The 16,845-nt window shown below is 44.3% G+C and overlaps 2 protein-coding genes and 1 pseudogene across 6 annotated transcripts; all 3 read right to left on the reverse strand.

Moving 5' to 3' along the window:
- Positions 1 to 3,181: 3,181 nt before the first annotated feature.
- LOC136468439 (uncharacterized) lies at positions 3,182 to 5,141 on the reverse strand. Its single transcript, XM_066467018.1, has 5 exons — positions 5,011 to 5,141; positions 4,161 to 4,264; positions 3,912 to 4,075; positions 3,419 to 3,764; positions 3,182 to 3,351 (listed from the first exon to the last, which is right to left on the reverse strand). The coding sequence occupies exons 1-5, from the start codon at positions 5,139 to 5,141 to the stop codon at positions 3,182 to 3,184; spliced, it is 915 nt and encodes a 304-aa protein (XP_066323115.1).
- LOC136475541 (mevalonate kinase-like) lies at positions 3,811 to 8,279 on the reverse strand. Of its 5 annotated transcripts, none has more exons than XR_010763209.1 (7): positions 7,691 to 8,279; positions 7,335 to 7,593; positions 6,988 to 7,247; positions 6,109 to 6,522; positions 5,011 to 5,590; positions 4,353 to 4,436; positions 3,811 to 4,259 (listed from the first exon to the last, which is right to left on the reverse strand). XR_010763209.1 is itself a non-coding variant. In XM_066473031.1 (5 exons), the coding sequence occupies exons 1-5, from the start codon at positions 7,857 to 7,859 to the stop codon at positions 5,481 to 5,483; spliced, it is 1,212 nt and encodes a 403-aa protein (XP_066329128.1). In that variant the 5' UTR covers positions 7,860 to 8,279; the 3' UTR covers positions 3,811 to 5,480. The 5 variants fall into 5 exon arrangements, 1 of the variants encoding a protein (XP_066329128.1); XR_010763210.1 differs by having other exon boundaries at positions 4,348 to 4,436; XR_010763208.1 differs by having other exon boundaries at positions 3,811 to 4,075; positions 4,161 to 4,259; positions 4,353 to 5,590.
- A 2,179-nt stretch (positions 8,280 to 10,458) lies between these two features.
- On the reverse strand, positions 10,459 to 12,456 carry LOC136468440 (uncharacterized; annotated as a pseudogene).
- Positions 12,457 to 16,845: the final 4,389 nt, after the last annotated feature.

A 16,845-nucleotide genomic window follows, 5' to 3' on the forward strand; every position in this document is an offset into this window, starting at 1 on the left:
GGGACAGTTGCGAATAAAAATGGAGTAGAAGTTTTGATTGATAAGAGCCTCAAGAATAGTGTGGTGGGAGTGAGAAGGCAAGGAGATAGGATTATCTTAGTCAAGCTTGTCATTGGTGATATGGTCTTCAACGTAATTAGTGCGTATGCCCCCCAAGTAGGCATCGACGAGAGTGCTAAGAGACAGTTCTGGGAAGACTTAGATGGCCTGATTAGAGCTGTACCCAGTAGTGAGAAGCTTTTTATAGGAGGAGATCTTAATGGGCATGTAGGTACTACAAGCGCAGGTTTCGAGGCAGTTCATAGAGGTTTTGGGTATGGTAGTAGCCTAGTAGGAATCAGGAGGGGGAGGAAGTTCTAGACTTCGCGGTAGCTTTTGACCTGATGATAGCCAACACTTTCTTTAGAAAGAGATAATCTCATCTAGTGACCTTCAGTAGCGGACAACACTCTAGCCAGATTGACTTTGTCCTCACAAGAAGAAAGGACAAACGAGCATGCTTGGGTTGCAAGGTGATACCAAGGGAGTGTGTTGTTTCTCAACATAAGCTTTTGGTGGCAGACTTTCGTTTTCAGGTACGTGCCCGTAGGGATAAACAAGCTAAGATTGAAAGAACAAAGTGGTGCAAACTGAAAGGAGAGACGTCAGAGGTATTCAGGGAAAGGGTTATCAAAGAAGGCTCTTGGAAGGAAGAAGAGGACAATAAACAACATGTGGGAGAAGATGGCAACCAACATTCAGAAGGTGGCCTCAGAGGTGTGTGGAGTAACTAAAGAAAGTGGAGGCGAGGCTAAAGATACTTGGTGGTGAAACGAGGAAGTCCAAAGAGCTATTAAGGAGAAGAAAGAGTGGTATAGAAGCTTGTACCATGACAGGAGTGTAGACAACATAGAGAAGTACAAGGTGGCAAAGAAGACTGCAAAGCGAGCTGTAAGTGTGGCAAAGGGTAGAGCGTACGAGGATCTTTACCAATATTTGAGTACGAAGGAAGGAGAGAAGGATATTTATAGGATGGCTAGGGTTCATAAGAGAAAGACAAGGGACTTCAACCAAGTTAAGTGCATTAAGGATGAAAAGGAGAATCTCTTGGTGAAGGAGGATGAGATCCGACATCGATGGCAAGAGTATTTTGACAAATTGTTCAATGGTGAGAATACGGACACAACCTTTCAGTTGGATGACTCTTTTGATGACACCAATAGGCGCTTTGTGCGGAGAATCCAAGAATCTGAGGTCAGAGAGGCGTTGAAAAGGATGAAAGGAGGTAAGGCGATGGGACCGGATGGTATCCCAATCGAGGTGTGGAGATGCCTCGGGGACATAGCTATAGTATGGCTAACCAAGCTGTTCAACCATATTTTTCGATCGAACAAGATGCCTGATGAGTGGAGGAGAAGTATATTGGTACCGATCTACAAGAATAAAGGGGATATTCAAAGTTGTACTAATTATCAGAGAATTAAGTTGATGAGTCATATTATGAAGCTATGGGAGAGAGTTATCGAGCATCGCTTGAGAGCAATAACGCGGGTCTCTATGAACCAATTTGGTTTTATGCCCAGAAGGTCAACCATGGAAGCCATTTTCTTAATAAGACAAGTTATGGAGCGGTATAGGGAGAAGAAGGACCTACACATGGTTTTTATTGACTTGGAGAAGGCTTATGATAAAATACCAAGGAATGTTATGTGGTGGGCTTTGGACAAACATAAAGTCCCAACGAAGTACGTCGGGCTCATTAAGGACATGTACAACAATGTTGTGACTAAAGTTCGAACAAGTGATGGAGACACGGATGACTTTCCGATTAGGATAGGACTACATCAAGGGTCAGCTTTGAGCTCTTATTTGTTTGCCTTAGTGATGGATGAGGTCACAAGGGACATACAAGGGGACATCCCTTGGTGTATGCTTTTCGCGGACGATGTAGTGCTCGTTGATGAAAGCCGAACAGGAGTGAATCAGAAACTGGAGTTATAGCGGGAGACTTTGGAGTCCAAAGGTTTTAGACTCAGTAGAACTAAAACTGAGTATATGAGATGTGACTTCGGCACTACTATTCGGAAGGATGAAGATATTAGTTTGGAAGGTCAAGTAGTGCCTAGGAAGGATACCTTTCGATATTTAGGATCAATGCTACAGAGAGACGGGGATATTAATGAAGATGTTAGCCATAGAATCAAAGCAGGGTGGATGAAGTGGCGGCAAGCATCTGGTGTCCTATGTGACAAAAGGGTACCACAGAAGCTAAAAGGCAAGTTTTATAGGACGACGATTAGACCTGCTATGTTGTATGGTGCAGAATATTGGCCTATGAAAATACGACATGTTCAACAGATAAGTGTCGCGAAAATGCGTATGTTGCGTTGGATTTGCGTTCATACAAGAAGGGATCGAGTTCGGAACGATGATATACGTGATAGATTAGGGGTAGCACCAATTGAAGAAAAGCTTGTCCAACACCGGTTGAGATGGTTTAGATATGTCCAACGGAGACATCTAGAGACACCGGTGCGTAGTGAAATCCTAAGGCAGGATAGTAACGTAAAGAGAGGCAGAGGAAGACCAAAGTTGACTTGGGTAGAGGCAATAAAAGGAGATTTAAAAGGATGGAATATACCCAAAGACTTAGCCTTAGATAGGAGTGCTTAGAAGACAGCTATTCACGTGCATGAACCTTGATTACTTCTGCTGGGTTTCAACTCTAACCTACCCCAACTTGTTTAGAACTTAAAAGCTTTGTTGTTGTTGTTGTTGTAAACTTGAGTAAACTTTCGAAACAGATCCCTTAATTGCATCCTTTTGCGGATGGAGGGAAAACTACAGCGTGTTCGTTTCGGCTGGATTGGCTTATAAGCCATGGCTGAAAGTACTGTTAGCTGATTTAGTATGAAAGAAAAACACTGTTAATTGACTGATAGCCAGATACAGGCTGCCGAACAGGCTGCTGGTCTTTAAGCACATAAAGAGAGAGCAGAGTCAGCGCATCAGCTAGCACGGCGTGCTAAGCGCTCAAAGCACAGCGCTGTGTGGCGCTTTCATTTTCCTTCCTGTATTGAGCAGCTGATATAGCTCACGATTGTAAAGATATTGCTCAGAATATTAATATATCTCTTAATCCGCCAAAAAAAAAAAGCTTCATAAGACGGAACTTCAGCCTTCTTGGCACCTGCTAACCGCTTCAGAGCTCCAAGGTTGCATCAGCAGCATTTAGCTCTCCAATATAATCACTTAAATTTCTCATATTCACCTTAGAGCTGCTTCCTTTTGACTTATCTTTCTCATTGCTGTCTTCATCCTGGTCTGAACCTCCATCGTATGAACCATTTATGCTTTCTTTCAGTTCTTCATCTTTACGGGATATATCAGTATCAGCGTCAGAGTCATTGTCGAGTTCATCATCAGTTCTGACTTGTACCATCTTCCTCAGATGCTTCATCTTCCTCTTTGACATCTTCATTATTAGCATCATGTTTGTTTGCATCAGATAAACTCTCCATATTTTCCTCTGTTCCGAGAGGGGCAAATGGCAAATCTGTCTCATCATCAGAACCAAAAGCATCAGAGCCATGTCCAAGTCTTCCTATTCCTGAAATATTTTCATCTAGCAACTCAGCACCTGCTAACTGCTTCAGCTCCAAGGTTGCATCGCCAGCATTTAGCTCTCCAATATAATCACTTAAATTTCTCATATACACCTTAGAGCTGCTTCCTTTTGACTTATCTTTCTCATTGCTGTCTTCATCCTGGTCTGAAACTTCATCCTAGTCATTTATGCTTTTATTTCAGTTCTTCATCTTCACCAATATATTATCAGTGTCAGAGTCATCGTCTAGTTCATCATCAGTTTCATCGCTATCATCCTTGAAGTATTTCTCTCTTATTATAATGAAATGACACAACTTTCATACATCGTTTGTGAAAATAAATAAAAAATCGTTGGAGACATCTTGACCTGTACCATATTCATCAGATGCTTCAACTTCCTCTTTGACATCTTCATTAGCATCATGTTTGTTTGCATCAGATAAACTCTCCATATTTTCTTCTTTTCCAAGAGGGGCAGATGGCAAATCTGTCTCATCATCAGAACCAAAAGCATCAGAGTCATCGTCCAAGTCTTCCTATTCCTGAAATATTTTCATCTAGCAACTCAGCACCTTGCACATTGTTAGCAACAGTGACTTCTCCAGATGCTTTGAGCCGAGCTTTTGGATCATCAGGGCAGCCACGATCTTTCACAACAATGAAGGACAGATCTGAACTTCAATTAAAAGAGGTTTAGCGATAAGGAATTTCAACATGTTGAAAAACATTAAAAAAACTTGCAAGGAAAGACATGATCACCTGACCTCTCTCAAAAAAGTGATTGGTGAACGAGCAGCAATGGAAACAGCTTTCTCATCAGACTTTTTGAGGAGATCCTAATTCATCATCTGCAGGTTTCCCGGATGAGTGGATGAAGTAGCAGCATGAGCGCAACACAGAAACTGAACATCTCCCAGATATTCCAGAATGCACAAGAATGTCAGAACTGTATCAGCAGTAGCACCGATAAAAAATTGGCAATAATGTCTGACAGCCACAAACTAAAACTGTTCACGAGTTTATTCCTATTCAGTCATTTAATATACAAAAACAAACAAAAACTAGTGAAAAAAATGGCCAATATTAACTCTGCTTACATCACATACAAAACACAACTAACAGCACAACTTGTCAAAAGAAAAACTAACAAGAGCACGACATTTCAACAAATCCAGTGGGTTAAGGGGACGTCTGGCCTAGTAGCATTACAGACAAGAGTACAGTTTGAGCATCCAAAAAGATTAGGGTACCTACCAAAGGCATTCTCATGCGACAAGAGTACAATTTGAGGCATCGAATTGGGAAAACTCATAACTATAGCAAAGCATGATTAACATACAAATGTTGTGCAGAGTTAACTGGCCAAGATGGTACCCCAGAACTGTAAACCACAGGAGCTATATCCATATGAAGTTTTCGCACCTGTGACCAGGGCGGGGGCATAGGTGATCACCCCACAGCCAGATCACTGGTGTTGAAGTGTGGCGCTGTGGCATTGATGCCCCGAAGCCACCTGTGAAGAAGTCGCACATATGGGTCGCTGCCGGCTTCATGAGGTCAATGATATTTTTTTTATTTGATACAACTTTTGGAGCAATTAGCCCCGCAAAAAAAAACTTTTGGAGCAATTAAAAGTTTGTTTATCTGATACAATAATCACACCAGCAATGATCATGCATCTAAGAGCTTAATTGATCCAAGAGTGCTAGGGATAGCATAAGAATGTCCTAATCCTGGAACAACTCAAGTACTGGATACAAGATTCTGCTAGGGTTAGGAGAAGAATACCCTATACTGATCTTGGAATAATTCAAGAAGTGAATCTAAACAGCTGTAGTGCAGGTAAGCCATTTTCTAAAAGTATGGTACATCTCCTTGAAATAGGTTGAGTGTTATCCTCGGAATACTTGGAGACCTCGCCCACCAACCTCAACTTTGAAGCAGCGATAACCATGAGATTCGAGCTCTGTGGTGACTTTCTCCAGAACAATATTGGCCGATACTGATAATCATGTCAAGGAAACATTGACACCATTGAAGGGTCAGACAGATGAAAAACTTGCAGGACTATTCTCTAAGTAGATACAGAACAGAAACTCAGATATGATGAAATCAAAGGATATTTAGAAATTTGAATAGCTACAGTTCCTGTCCTTCCAAATTGATAGATTTATTCACAAAAAAAAAAACTTGTCTATATTAGATGGAATGGAACCCAGAATCATTCTAAATATCATTAAGTAATGAACACTCCATTCCAAGTTAAAGAAATTTGACTTAGGACAAAGCCAAAATGAACTACGATGTCAAACGGAGGGAGTACAAGACAGGCCATTGTAGTTCTGAATCTGAAGTTCCTATACTGTCAGATTCTTTATTAATGCATATCAAGACCCAGATTTCTGAAAAGCTTTGAGTTGAAATGTTAAAGATTAACAGAAATCACACATAAGTTGTATGGTGTTTATTTTGTAAAACCATGAAGGAAAAGATGCAATTCGGGGATATATAAAAGGATACACGTCGGTATTAGAGTCAACACACAGCCTCCACCACCAGCTCCAGTTAGCTTTGAGACCAAGCTATATTTCAGAGTGGTTCGCAACACAGTTTCTATAGAAGAATGGCTGACTCCCATGCACTGAAGCAAACCTTGGTTCATCTCCATAAGCTCTGCTAGCTTATCCTCCTTAGAGGTGATGGCTATTTCATCCTCGGCCGCTAACTCAACAATGCTTGAAAGCTCTTCACTAATAGAGTTCACTGCATGGAAGACAGAAGCCATAGCATCTGGATGCCTAGATGCTCTTTCAGACACACCAGCAACCAGGGCCTTTGTGTTCCTACCAACTCTTGTGTCAGTAATAAGCATTTTGACTGGGTTCCTGGACTCAAGGTTTGTCAGTTCCCCCTTCTTGAATTTGATCATTTTCCCTAGTTTCAAACATAAGATTTAGTGAACCAAAACAAACTTAGGAGAAATGATAAGAAGGCAATTAACATTCATATGATCTTATGATTATTAATAAATTACTTAAGTTCACCCATTTGCAAAGGTTTCCATGCCTTAGACCTAAAACTAACAAGAGTACAAGACTTCTTTGGTTAAATTACTTATTTCAATACATAGATACATCATCTATAAGTAGGTGCAAGTCAAGACCATATATAACTAACATACCATAAATAAACTAGGGGAGTTGTTTGAAAAAATAAATAAGTGAACTAGAAGCAATCCTGACTGTGACAAGAGTTGCGGTGCCATTAAACAATCAACCATTAAGTTATTGCGAACAACCTCAATACGAATTCCACTAGAGGTCAACCCTGAATGCAAAGGCATTTCAATACTACCAGTTTTAAATAAAGGTTTAAGAACTCATCAATTTCATAGCATACCGAAAGTGCTGACGGAATTGTCGATGCCAGAAGGCTTGCCATGAATGATCTTTTCCCCTTGGAACGCCCATTGGTTGACCAGCTCAAGATCACCCTTCTCCAACACCTCCCACCCCTCAGCACCCCTGTGTGCTCCAACACTGACTGCGCCAGCAGCCATCAATAGAGCCCCTGACATGGACACACAGAATGCCGCCGACGAGCCGAGCCCTGCACCCATGGGCAGGTCCGAGGTCACCACTGCCTTGCCAGGCCTGCATCTGCACAAGAACACAGCGAACAACCACATGTGTGAAAAAAACGTGATGTGAGCACAGACTGCAAACGGGAAGGGAGAAGCAACCAACCCCAGAATGGAGGTGTAGAGGAAAAGGAAAGCGGACAGGCCGGCAGAGAGCCAGATCTTGGCCTCAGGGATCTCCTGGTCCTCCAAGAGCCTGGCAATGGTGGCCAGTTGGTCAGGGGAGCACGGCGCCGGAACCCCGGGGTTGGCGCTGATCTCCTCGCCTAGCGCCCCGTGGAGGCGTGAGCACGGCCACGAGAAGGTGAGGCCCGAGTCCCTGAGGTACAGCTCCACCGCGCCGGAGTCAGCGCCGCCACCCTCTCCTGCGTGGCACCGGGAGAGAGGAGCTGTGAGAAGGGTACCAGCGGCGGCGACGCGACAAAACGAAGAACCAGAAGAAGCCAGGGTGGGCGGGAGCACCTGTGGGGCGGAGGAGGAGGGAGGACCTGGTGTAGAGATCGATGGCGGCGGCGACGGCGGCGGAGCCGTGGACGACGGCATGCTCGCCCGCGAGGATGATCTTGCCGGGCGCGCGGGCGCGCACTTCCGCTGGTCCCCGATACCCCGCCGTGCCGGCGACTGCATCCATGGCACCGAAGGCGACGAGATCCGCGGCCAAAGAAAACGGAACTGGAGGAGGACGGACTGGGAGGGTGTGTGAGCCGCGCGACCCCGTCCTGCCCTCACGGCCTCGCGGCGTCCTTGGCTCTGGAGCTCGAGGTGGCCGGTAGCGTCAGTAGTGCATCTACTGGCGTCGTCGCTGTCGGTCCTCCGAAGGTCAAACGGGCGGAGCTGCCAAGAAATAGGAACAGCGACGGCCGGACACGGCCAACGGGGAGGCGAGGCGCGTGCCCAGAGACTGAGACTGAGACTGAGAGAGAGCGTTAGCCGCTGGCAGCTGTGCTTTAAACACGCCGCAGCGACTGCTGCCGCGGTGAGCGTACGAACGTCGATAATGTCGATGCCGGAGGTCGGGGTGGTGGCGACCGGACGCCCTCTGAAATCTGAAGTGCGGCTCGCTCGGCGACGCGCGTGGTAGATGGCAGATCCGCACTTGTTTTGCGGATGAAAAGTACGGAACCATGTAGGTTTGGTGCCTTTTTCACTTTTCTTTAAATGTTGCAACGGGGCTAGATGACTTGGGGGTCACAAAACTATTTAACAATTGCGTCATATATTACGATTCATCTTGGAATCGAACTATATTACCTGGCTGAAATTTGGCTGAAAGCGATCGAAAAATATTGTTTTGGTTAAAATATTGCAAAAAAAAAATATCGTTTCGGTTAAAAAAAGAAGCTAAACAAACCGGATATAAGATAAGCCGAGCGAGGCCTACATATTTGTTGTCTACCAACGATACCCATGCAAATTCAAGACTCTAGTCTCTAGTTTATCATGTACTACTGCTCTCAGTAAAGACGGCTAGAACTTTTATGCTCGAGGAGGGAGTGAAGGGACACATGAATCCTGAGTGAAGGATAAAAAGTTGAAGGAACAAAATTTCTCCTTTTAATATTAGAAAAATATTCATATAGAGAGATCAATTTTATATTGTCTTACTGGTCCAAAGTTTGGATATTGTGTTTAATTTGAAATTGGCAACCCGGTAGATTGTGATTAAGGACCCGTTTGCAGGGCTTCACTTCACTAGTGAAGCCATTTTTTTTTCTTCAGCTCCACGAACAGTTTCACAGGTGGAGCTGAAGCGGTTTTGGTAAACCGTTTGGCAAAATGGTTTTCCTGTAAGAGCATGTTTTTAGGGGCCTAGAGGAGGAGCCGGGAGAAGCCACTTTTTTTTTTGCTTCATCCCATCCCAAATCACTGTGAGAGCATGTTTTTAGGGGCTTCACAAGTGAAGCTATTTTACTTTACCCCATTGGGTAGAAAATGGCTCCGAACGGCTCCTGAAGCCGGTGGAGAAGCCCTGCCAAACGGGGCCTAAGTGAGCGAGAACCAGCTACATATATTTTGACCTATTTTTTATTTTTCTGATATTTACTACTTCATTATTATTATTTTATTTTTCTGTCTCATGATGTAGTCACGTTAAATCAGGGCTGAACTCCTCGACATCTTCGCAAATGGACTAAACTTTATTAAAAAAGGCAGTACATGTCCTAACTCTTAGAACCGTACACCAGGCCCAATACTACGGCCCAACGCGCCACAACAGTCGTTCCCATTGGCCATCCATCGCAGCTATCTCCTTCCTGTCCTCGGCAGCAACGGAAACACGGAGGAGGTCACATACTCACATCGGCATCGGCAGGCAACAGGAGCGGAATAACGCGGCAGCAGCGGTGAGGTCGTGGCCACCAGCTAGCGACGCAGCAGCGGCCAGGTCCAGTGGCGTCCGAGCGAGGGGCCTAGCCAGCAACGCAGCGGCGTCTTGCGTCCGTGCGAGCAGGCCGGCAATGGTGTCCATGTGAGCGGCCGAGGCTGGGATGGCGGTTGTGCGCGCCGTCAGCAGCATCGTCTCCTTCTATCCTCTATTTCTCTGTCTGCGCCATGGTCGCAGCAACGCCCGAGCAGCCTCCTCCTATCCTCGTCGATCTGTACATACGCCGTGGCCAAGGTACGAACTTCCGTGAAAACCGAACCTCATGCCCTCCGCAAGCGTTGCCGGTGTTGTGGTCTGATCGGACTCCGGCTCCTCCAATTTGGAAAAGGGAAAATTGGTTCTATAACACTCAAACATCCACAGAATCGTAAAATACCACTGAAAGATGTCTCCAACGTAAAATATCATTGAAAGTTCTAAACCCTAACTAATTCTAACACTCTGTTACCTTTTAGCGGTAACGACGTCAAATGAGACAAAAGTACCCCTGAACCATTATATCTCATTTCAGTAAGCTGAGAACGACTATTTCACTTATATCACCACATGGGTTATGGCTCTAACTAATTCTAGCACATTGTTTGAGCACATAACAGTGATTTCAGGCAGGAAAAAACGGTAATTTCAGCACATTAACCATCCAAGATAACAAGCCATTACATCATCCCTTTCAGCAACAGTCTTGATAGGGAATTTGAACACAAACAAACAGTAATTTCAGTACACCATAACCATCTGGCAGTACACATAACAGTTGACAAGTTTTAGTACACAGAACACAAGACAAGTTCAGGACTAGCAGATAACAATGCCATATATAGCTTTTTGCATGACAAATCCAAGCCTAATTTATGATGAGCCTTCTATCAATGTCTCCTGGAGATATGTCTTGTGATTTGCTCCTGGTTGTAGGCCGTAGACTGGCTGGTGTGGAAATAGAAGCCGCCATTTGTCTGGTTGTTGGCCCTGGACTTACAAGTGATAGTGTGGCTAAGGAAGTAGAGGTTGTTGCAAATTCCTTCTTGGATTTTTTAGGAGCATTGGCAGACTTTGTAGTATCCTTTGCTTTCCTCTTACTACACAACAGGAAGATAGTGAAGGCATAAGTAGTAAAAAATGATGAAAACACTCATGAACATGGTATTGAAACTAAAGTGAGAGAGCTTAAATGTACCTAGACTTGGACTTGGTAGGAGCTGATGGTGGTAATTCATCACTAAGTTCAGTTGAGTTTGTTGCTGCTTCCTTCTTTGATTTTTTAGGATTATTATTGGAGTCTAAAGTAGCAGCCTTCCCTTTCCTCTTCCTAGTCAACAGCAAGGTAATGAAGCCATTGGTTAATTTGAAAAAGTGAGACCAAAGAGACAAGAGCTTAAATTTACCTAGAGTCAGACTTGGTAAGAACTAAAGGTGGTAATTCATCACCAAGTTCAGTAGGAGGCTCCCTGCAGCCCTTCGCAATATGCCCAAACTGAAAGCATCTTTTGCATTGATAAGGGCCCCTTTTCCCTGGTTCACCCCTACTCTTGATCCTTTTCACTCTTGGCCTACCAGCGGCCCTTTCTAGTTTCGGAGGCCACATCTCAAACCCAGGATCAGCTGCAGGCCACTGTGACTTGTCAACCATCGGGTTCACCAAAAACTGGTAAGTAGCCTTGAAACGCTCAACTGAGTAGTAATCATGCACATAGTCATCAAGTTTCACTTTCCTTAGTGAACCTATAAAGGCTATAGCATGGGTGCAAGGTTTCCCAGAGATTTGCCATTGACCGCATGAGCATGTTTTCCCTTCAAGGTCCACTGCATGCCTCCAAGGAAAGTTGTCCCTAGTCAATCCAGAGACTTCAGCCTTTAGTCCACCACTCCCCTTGATTGTATAATTCAAGTTTCTACTCTTCTCCTTCAGCTCGTTGAGAACACTAGGAAGGATTGGCCCTTTAAGCTTCTGACTTATAAGCTGCCTCATTGTTATCTTCTTCATGATCTTACCTCTAATCATGTCCACGAGATTATCCACCAGCAGACCTTTGAAATCCTTGATCCAATTATTGAAGCATTCTGATATGTTGTTATTGACATAATCCACCTTGCACTCCCCTGAAAACTTTGCTCGTGACCAAACATGCTTGTGGTTGTCTTGCAAGTAAGGGATTGCTTCTGGACAGGTTTCTGAAATTTTGTTCCAAAGCCATTCATGCCTCCTAGTAGTACATGCCCAAGCACAAGGCCACATGTACTTCAACACATCTCCTTGGTATTTCTTTCTAAAATTATGCATGAGGTGTCTAAAACACTCTCTGTGCTCAGCTGCATCTCCAAATACTTTATGGACTGCTGTCTCTAGACCCTTGCAAGCATCAGTGTGGATTGTCAGTCCACATGGAATCCCAATTGCCCTCTTCAATTGCTTCATGAACCAAATCCAATTGGCTTTAGTCTCCTTGTAAAAAATGCCATAAGCCACCGGGTACATCCAATTATGTCCATCAACCGCAGTTGCTGCAGCTAGCTATCTATTGTACTTGCCTGTGAGGTGAGTGGAGTCAACTCCAAGGTAAGGCCTACATCCCACAAGAAATCCATCCACACATGCTTTGATGGCCACAAACATCCTAGAGAAACGAATCTTGCCACCTTTAGTCTTCTTACAATCAATTTCTACTACACTTCCTGGGCATGTAGCTTCTAACTCCGCTTTGAAGCTCCACAACATTCTGAAACTTTCCTGCCAAGTGCCATGAAGTTCATCTAGTGCACGTTGCCTTCCTTCCCAGACCTTGGTATAAGCTATTTTGACTGGGAACTGCCCCTCAAGGTGTTCTTGCAATTTCTTAGGACCCATTGTTGGTCTGGTCCTTAGTATATCTTTTGCTCTGTCGGCTATCCACCCCTTCGTTGCCTCTCTACTTAGCACTTTGCTTGTGCTAGCGCATGTATGACCTTCAGATATTGAAACAACCTGAAAATAGTATGAAAACAGCAAGTTAGCAATCTAAAAATTATATGAAATTGTTATAAAAACATCTAGATATCATACGGAAAACTGTATGAAATTGTTATAAAAATAGCATGTTAGAAAACTGAAATCTATATGAAATTGTAATAAAAACAGCTAGATATCATACTGAAAACTGTATGAAATTGTTATAAAAATAGCATGTTAGAAAACTGAAATCTATATGAACTTAGCAATCTGAAATCTATATAAAAACAGCTAGTTAAGAATCTATATGAAAATAGCTAGTTCACCATGAAAGTAGGGCATCCAAGGAGTTTCTTTGCATGAACTTTCCATTCGCACTCTAGATCTACACATTTAGCCCTGTACCTTGACTTGTCACTATGCACCACAAAAGTCTCAAACTCCCTTTTGATTGCAAATTGCTTCATAAGTAGCACAAAGGCATTCTTGTCAACAAATGTTGATCCTTTCTTTATGTCAGGGTTATCTCGATCATATGTGGTGTGTGCAACAAAGGCATCATTGGCCATAGTGGCTTCATCACTTGGTACAGCATCAGGATCAAATGCTTCTTGTCCCTTCCCTTTTTTTCTCCCCTTTCTTATCCACTTTCTTGTTTTCTTGCAGCACTTTTTCAATCTTATCTCCTTCAGCTACCTTTGCCTTCTTGAAATACCTCCATTCTTCATCAGCCCCAATTGGTTCATCTCTGTCAGGGTCAACACCAGGCTCCATGTAGTGCTCCTTTTCTTCCTCTTCTACTCTAGCAGGACCAGCGGCTGTAAGTCCAAGTTCTGGTACTTCAGCCCATTCTTGACCATTATATTGTGGCACCTCTTGTGTAGCTTGAGCCGAGGACTCATTCACCTCATCTGTGACTTGAATATGTTGCTCATTCAACTCATCTGTCACCTGAACTAGCTGCAACTTGCTATCTGTGACCTGAACTAGCTGCAACTCATCTGTCACTTGAATATGTTGCTCATTCAACTCATCTGTCACCTGAACTAGCTACAACTTGCTATCTGTGACTGGATCGTTTTCATTTTGAGTCACATTCAGAGCACCTACACTTGAGCATCTATCAACCGTCATAATAAACTTCACCTGTCTTGATGCCCGCAATAAGGTCAGAAGCTCCTTATCACTAGCAAGCCGCATTGTTTGACCATTCTGATCTGAATACCAGAAATTTGGTTCTTGATAACTTGCCCAGCTGTAATGCTTTGAAACATCGTCCTCCATCTCAATGATGGAGTACTCCTCTGGATCCACCCACCACTCCAAACGTCGGCCTTTACAGTACATAGATCGATCATCCTCGATAGTAGAGAACGAGTAAACATCAATGAAAATTTTACAACCATTCTTCTCATCGATCCTGAAAGAGTAGCAGTGCAGAAAATTAACAGCACTGCCTGCAGCAATTTCCACAGGATCAAGATCAACACTGACCAACCGCATCCAGACACCACAAACGGATCACATTTTTAGAGAAACAAACTAATTTAACATAGAGCACTGACCCAGAGGCAACAGAGGAACATTCAAGCAGAGCTAGGGTTCGAGACTTACCCTTTAGGGATCTCAAATCGATGCATCTGTAGAAAGAGAACAGCACTACTGCGTTGATGAAGAAGAGCAGCAACGCGGAGTGGAACAACCTGCTCTGAGCACTGGCCGGCAGGGGTAGGCTCGTGCTGCACAGCCGGCAGCCGACAGCGCGCTGCCCAGCAGCTGTCATGGATGCGAGCCCTGGACTCGGCGATTGGAGTCACGGGCGCGAGCCCCGGCCTCGGGCTGCTGGCGTCGTGGGCGCGAGCCCCAGCCTCAGGCGGCCGGCGTCAAGGGCGACGACCCCCTCCTCGATGGGGGCGATGACCCGGTCGGCGTCTGGGGCGACGACTCGGACGGCGATGGGGGCGGGCGGAGTCGCGGGGCTGGCGGGCGGAGTCGCGGGGCTGGCGGGCGGTGGGGCCTGACCGGCGGTGGGGCATGACCGGTGCTGGCGCCGGCGCAGAGCAGATGGACTGACTGCGCTTGGTCCTGGAGAAGTCGGACGTGCTCAAGGAGATAGCAGTCGTGAATCGTGAACCGGATAAGGTTCTCTCTCTAAGGGTATAACGGTCATTTCACGTGCTTCTGTACCCATCCAGTACGTTTTTTGTTAACATTTTCTAACGGACTGTTTGATCCGGTTAACGTTTGAACTTTCAGTGTCATTTTACGTTGCCAAGAAGTTTCAATGGTATTTCACGATTCTATGAATCTTTGAGTGCTATAGAACCAATTTTCCCTTTGGAAAACTCCTTTACCTGTGTCGGTCTCTAACTCTCTGACCACGCATACGAACCTACAAGTGAAATCACAGTTGGTCTCCCAACTCTACATACGACGACGCGACACATACGGGAGGAGGGGTGGCCTGGGCTAATAAATAGGGCAGACCAAAAACGTCGGCGGAAATTTTGTCACTTTTATTTATTAATAGGTATAGATATATTCCTATAATATGATCATTATATGTTACAGCGACTTTAGATATAGAAGTCATTATGGCCCGTTTGGCTTATCTCATATTCGGCTTGTTCGGCTTCTTTTTTCAGCTGGAACAGTGTTTTTCTCTCATAATATTTCAACCAGAACAGTGTTTTTCAACCAATTTTCAACTCAGATTCAGCAAGCTGAACGGGGCCTATATATATGTAATCTTTTAGGTAACTATATGAGTTTTTAGCTAAGGGAAAATGGAATACATACAGACATCAGAAAACGAACACCTTTTTTAGGCAATCTACATTTTTGTTCATAGTTAGAACCAAATAGTACATATCTGCTTATGTTCGCTTAGCTGATAAGCCATGGCTAAAAGTACTGCTGACTAATTTGTTGTGAGAAAAAAACAATATTCGTTCGCTGAAAAAATACGGATTATAAGACAAGTGGACATGGAATATTATCGGTCTTTTGTTGCAATGCATAAGCTATTCATAGCTAGTCAGATTGGATTAATTATTGGGAGAGTGTTGTTAATTAGCAGGTTTAGAGATACTAAGGCATGTTTGATTGACTAGGACTAATGATTAGCTAGTACTAGTGATTAGTTGCCTAGTAGTTAGCTAGCTAAAGTTTAGCCTAGTCTTGCTTGGATCCTTAGCTAATTGTTAGTCTATGATTGCTGGGTTCTACGAACTAGTGAGCTAACAACTAGTTAATGCTTTGATGAAATTTTAGCCCACCGATTAATTCTCCTGTTTGGATCTTCAAGGGCTAACTTTAGCGACTAGTTGCTAGTCCAAGGAATCTAAACAGAGCCTTAGTCGCATTAGTAACGCGTTACACTGGAGGTTAATCTGGATAAGATGATACAATTTGTTGTTGTTTGGTTTGCCTGAATAAGAAGTTGTATAATATTATGGTTGTAATTGGTTTCCTGCATAATTGGCCATACCGTCTATTGAATTGCGGAGCTGAGTGTAAGAGAAAATATGCATAGCTGGATACACATGATTTGGTCGAACTGTGAGATGCAAGGTAAGCTTGCTTTGAAGATCTACATAGCCTAAACATGTACGAGCTGAACTCAGGGCCTAGTTAAGAAGATGTATTTCATAATTAATATGACCTATACTGATACTTATTTAATATAAAAAATACTAGTATTGTTTAAAAAATACTAGTATTGTTTTTATAGAGATGATTAAAATTAGGCAAAATTTGCTGGCGGGCATGCCAAGTGATGGCTCTTTGCTGGCGGACACCCATTTTCGAGCGCTTTGCCATCAGACACTCTGGTTTATTGAAATTTGGCCACTGGGCACCGCGCCCCAGTTTCAACCGGTTTTGGAGAGAGAAAATTCCGTTTTAGACATCGGGTGCCCCTGAGCCACACTTGGGTCCGTCCTCACCCTGGTCTGGTTGGACCAGTTTATAACGGCCGGCCCGGACCGAGCCAGTTAGGGTTTAGTTGCACGCCACTTTCCCTAATCCCGGCGCCGCCCACTCGACTCCCGTGCCCGCTACGCCGCCGTCCACTCCAGTGCCCACCGTCGCTGACACCTCGAGCCTCGGCCGTCATCCTCCATGGGGGGCTGAGGATCTGGAGCACCCCCGTGACCCGAAGATGAAGTCCCCCAGCAGGAAGGACGCGCATTGCCCTGGTTCTCCGCCTAGGGTTCCTCAGTTCAAATGGATTAAGAAAGGGTGAGTTTTTTGAACCCGTACTCTTTGGATTTGTATGCCTGTGGATGCGTTAGAAAGGTTGCTGTT

Source organism: Miscanthus floridulus, chromosome 8, assembly GCF_019320115.1.
Source record: "Miscanthus floridulus cultivar M001 chromosome 8, ASM1932011v1, whole genome shotgun sequence".
NCBI lineage: Eukaryota > Viridiplantae > Streptophyta > Magnoliopsida > Poales > Poaceae > Miscanthus > Miscanthus floridulus.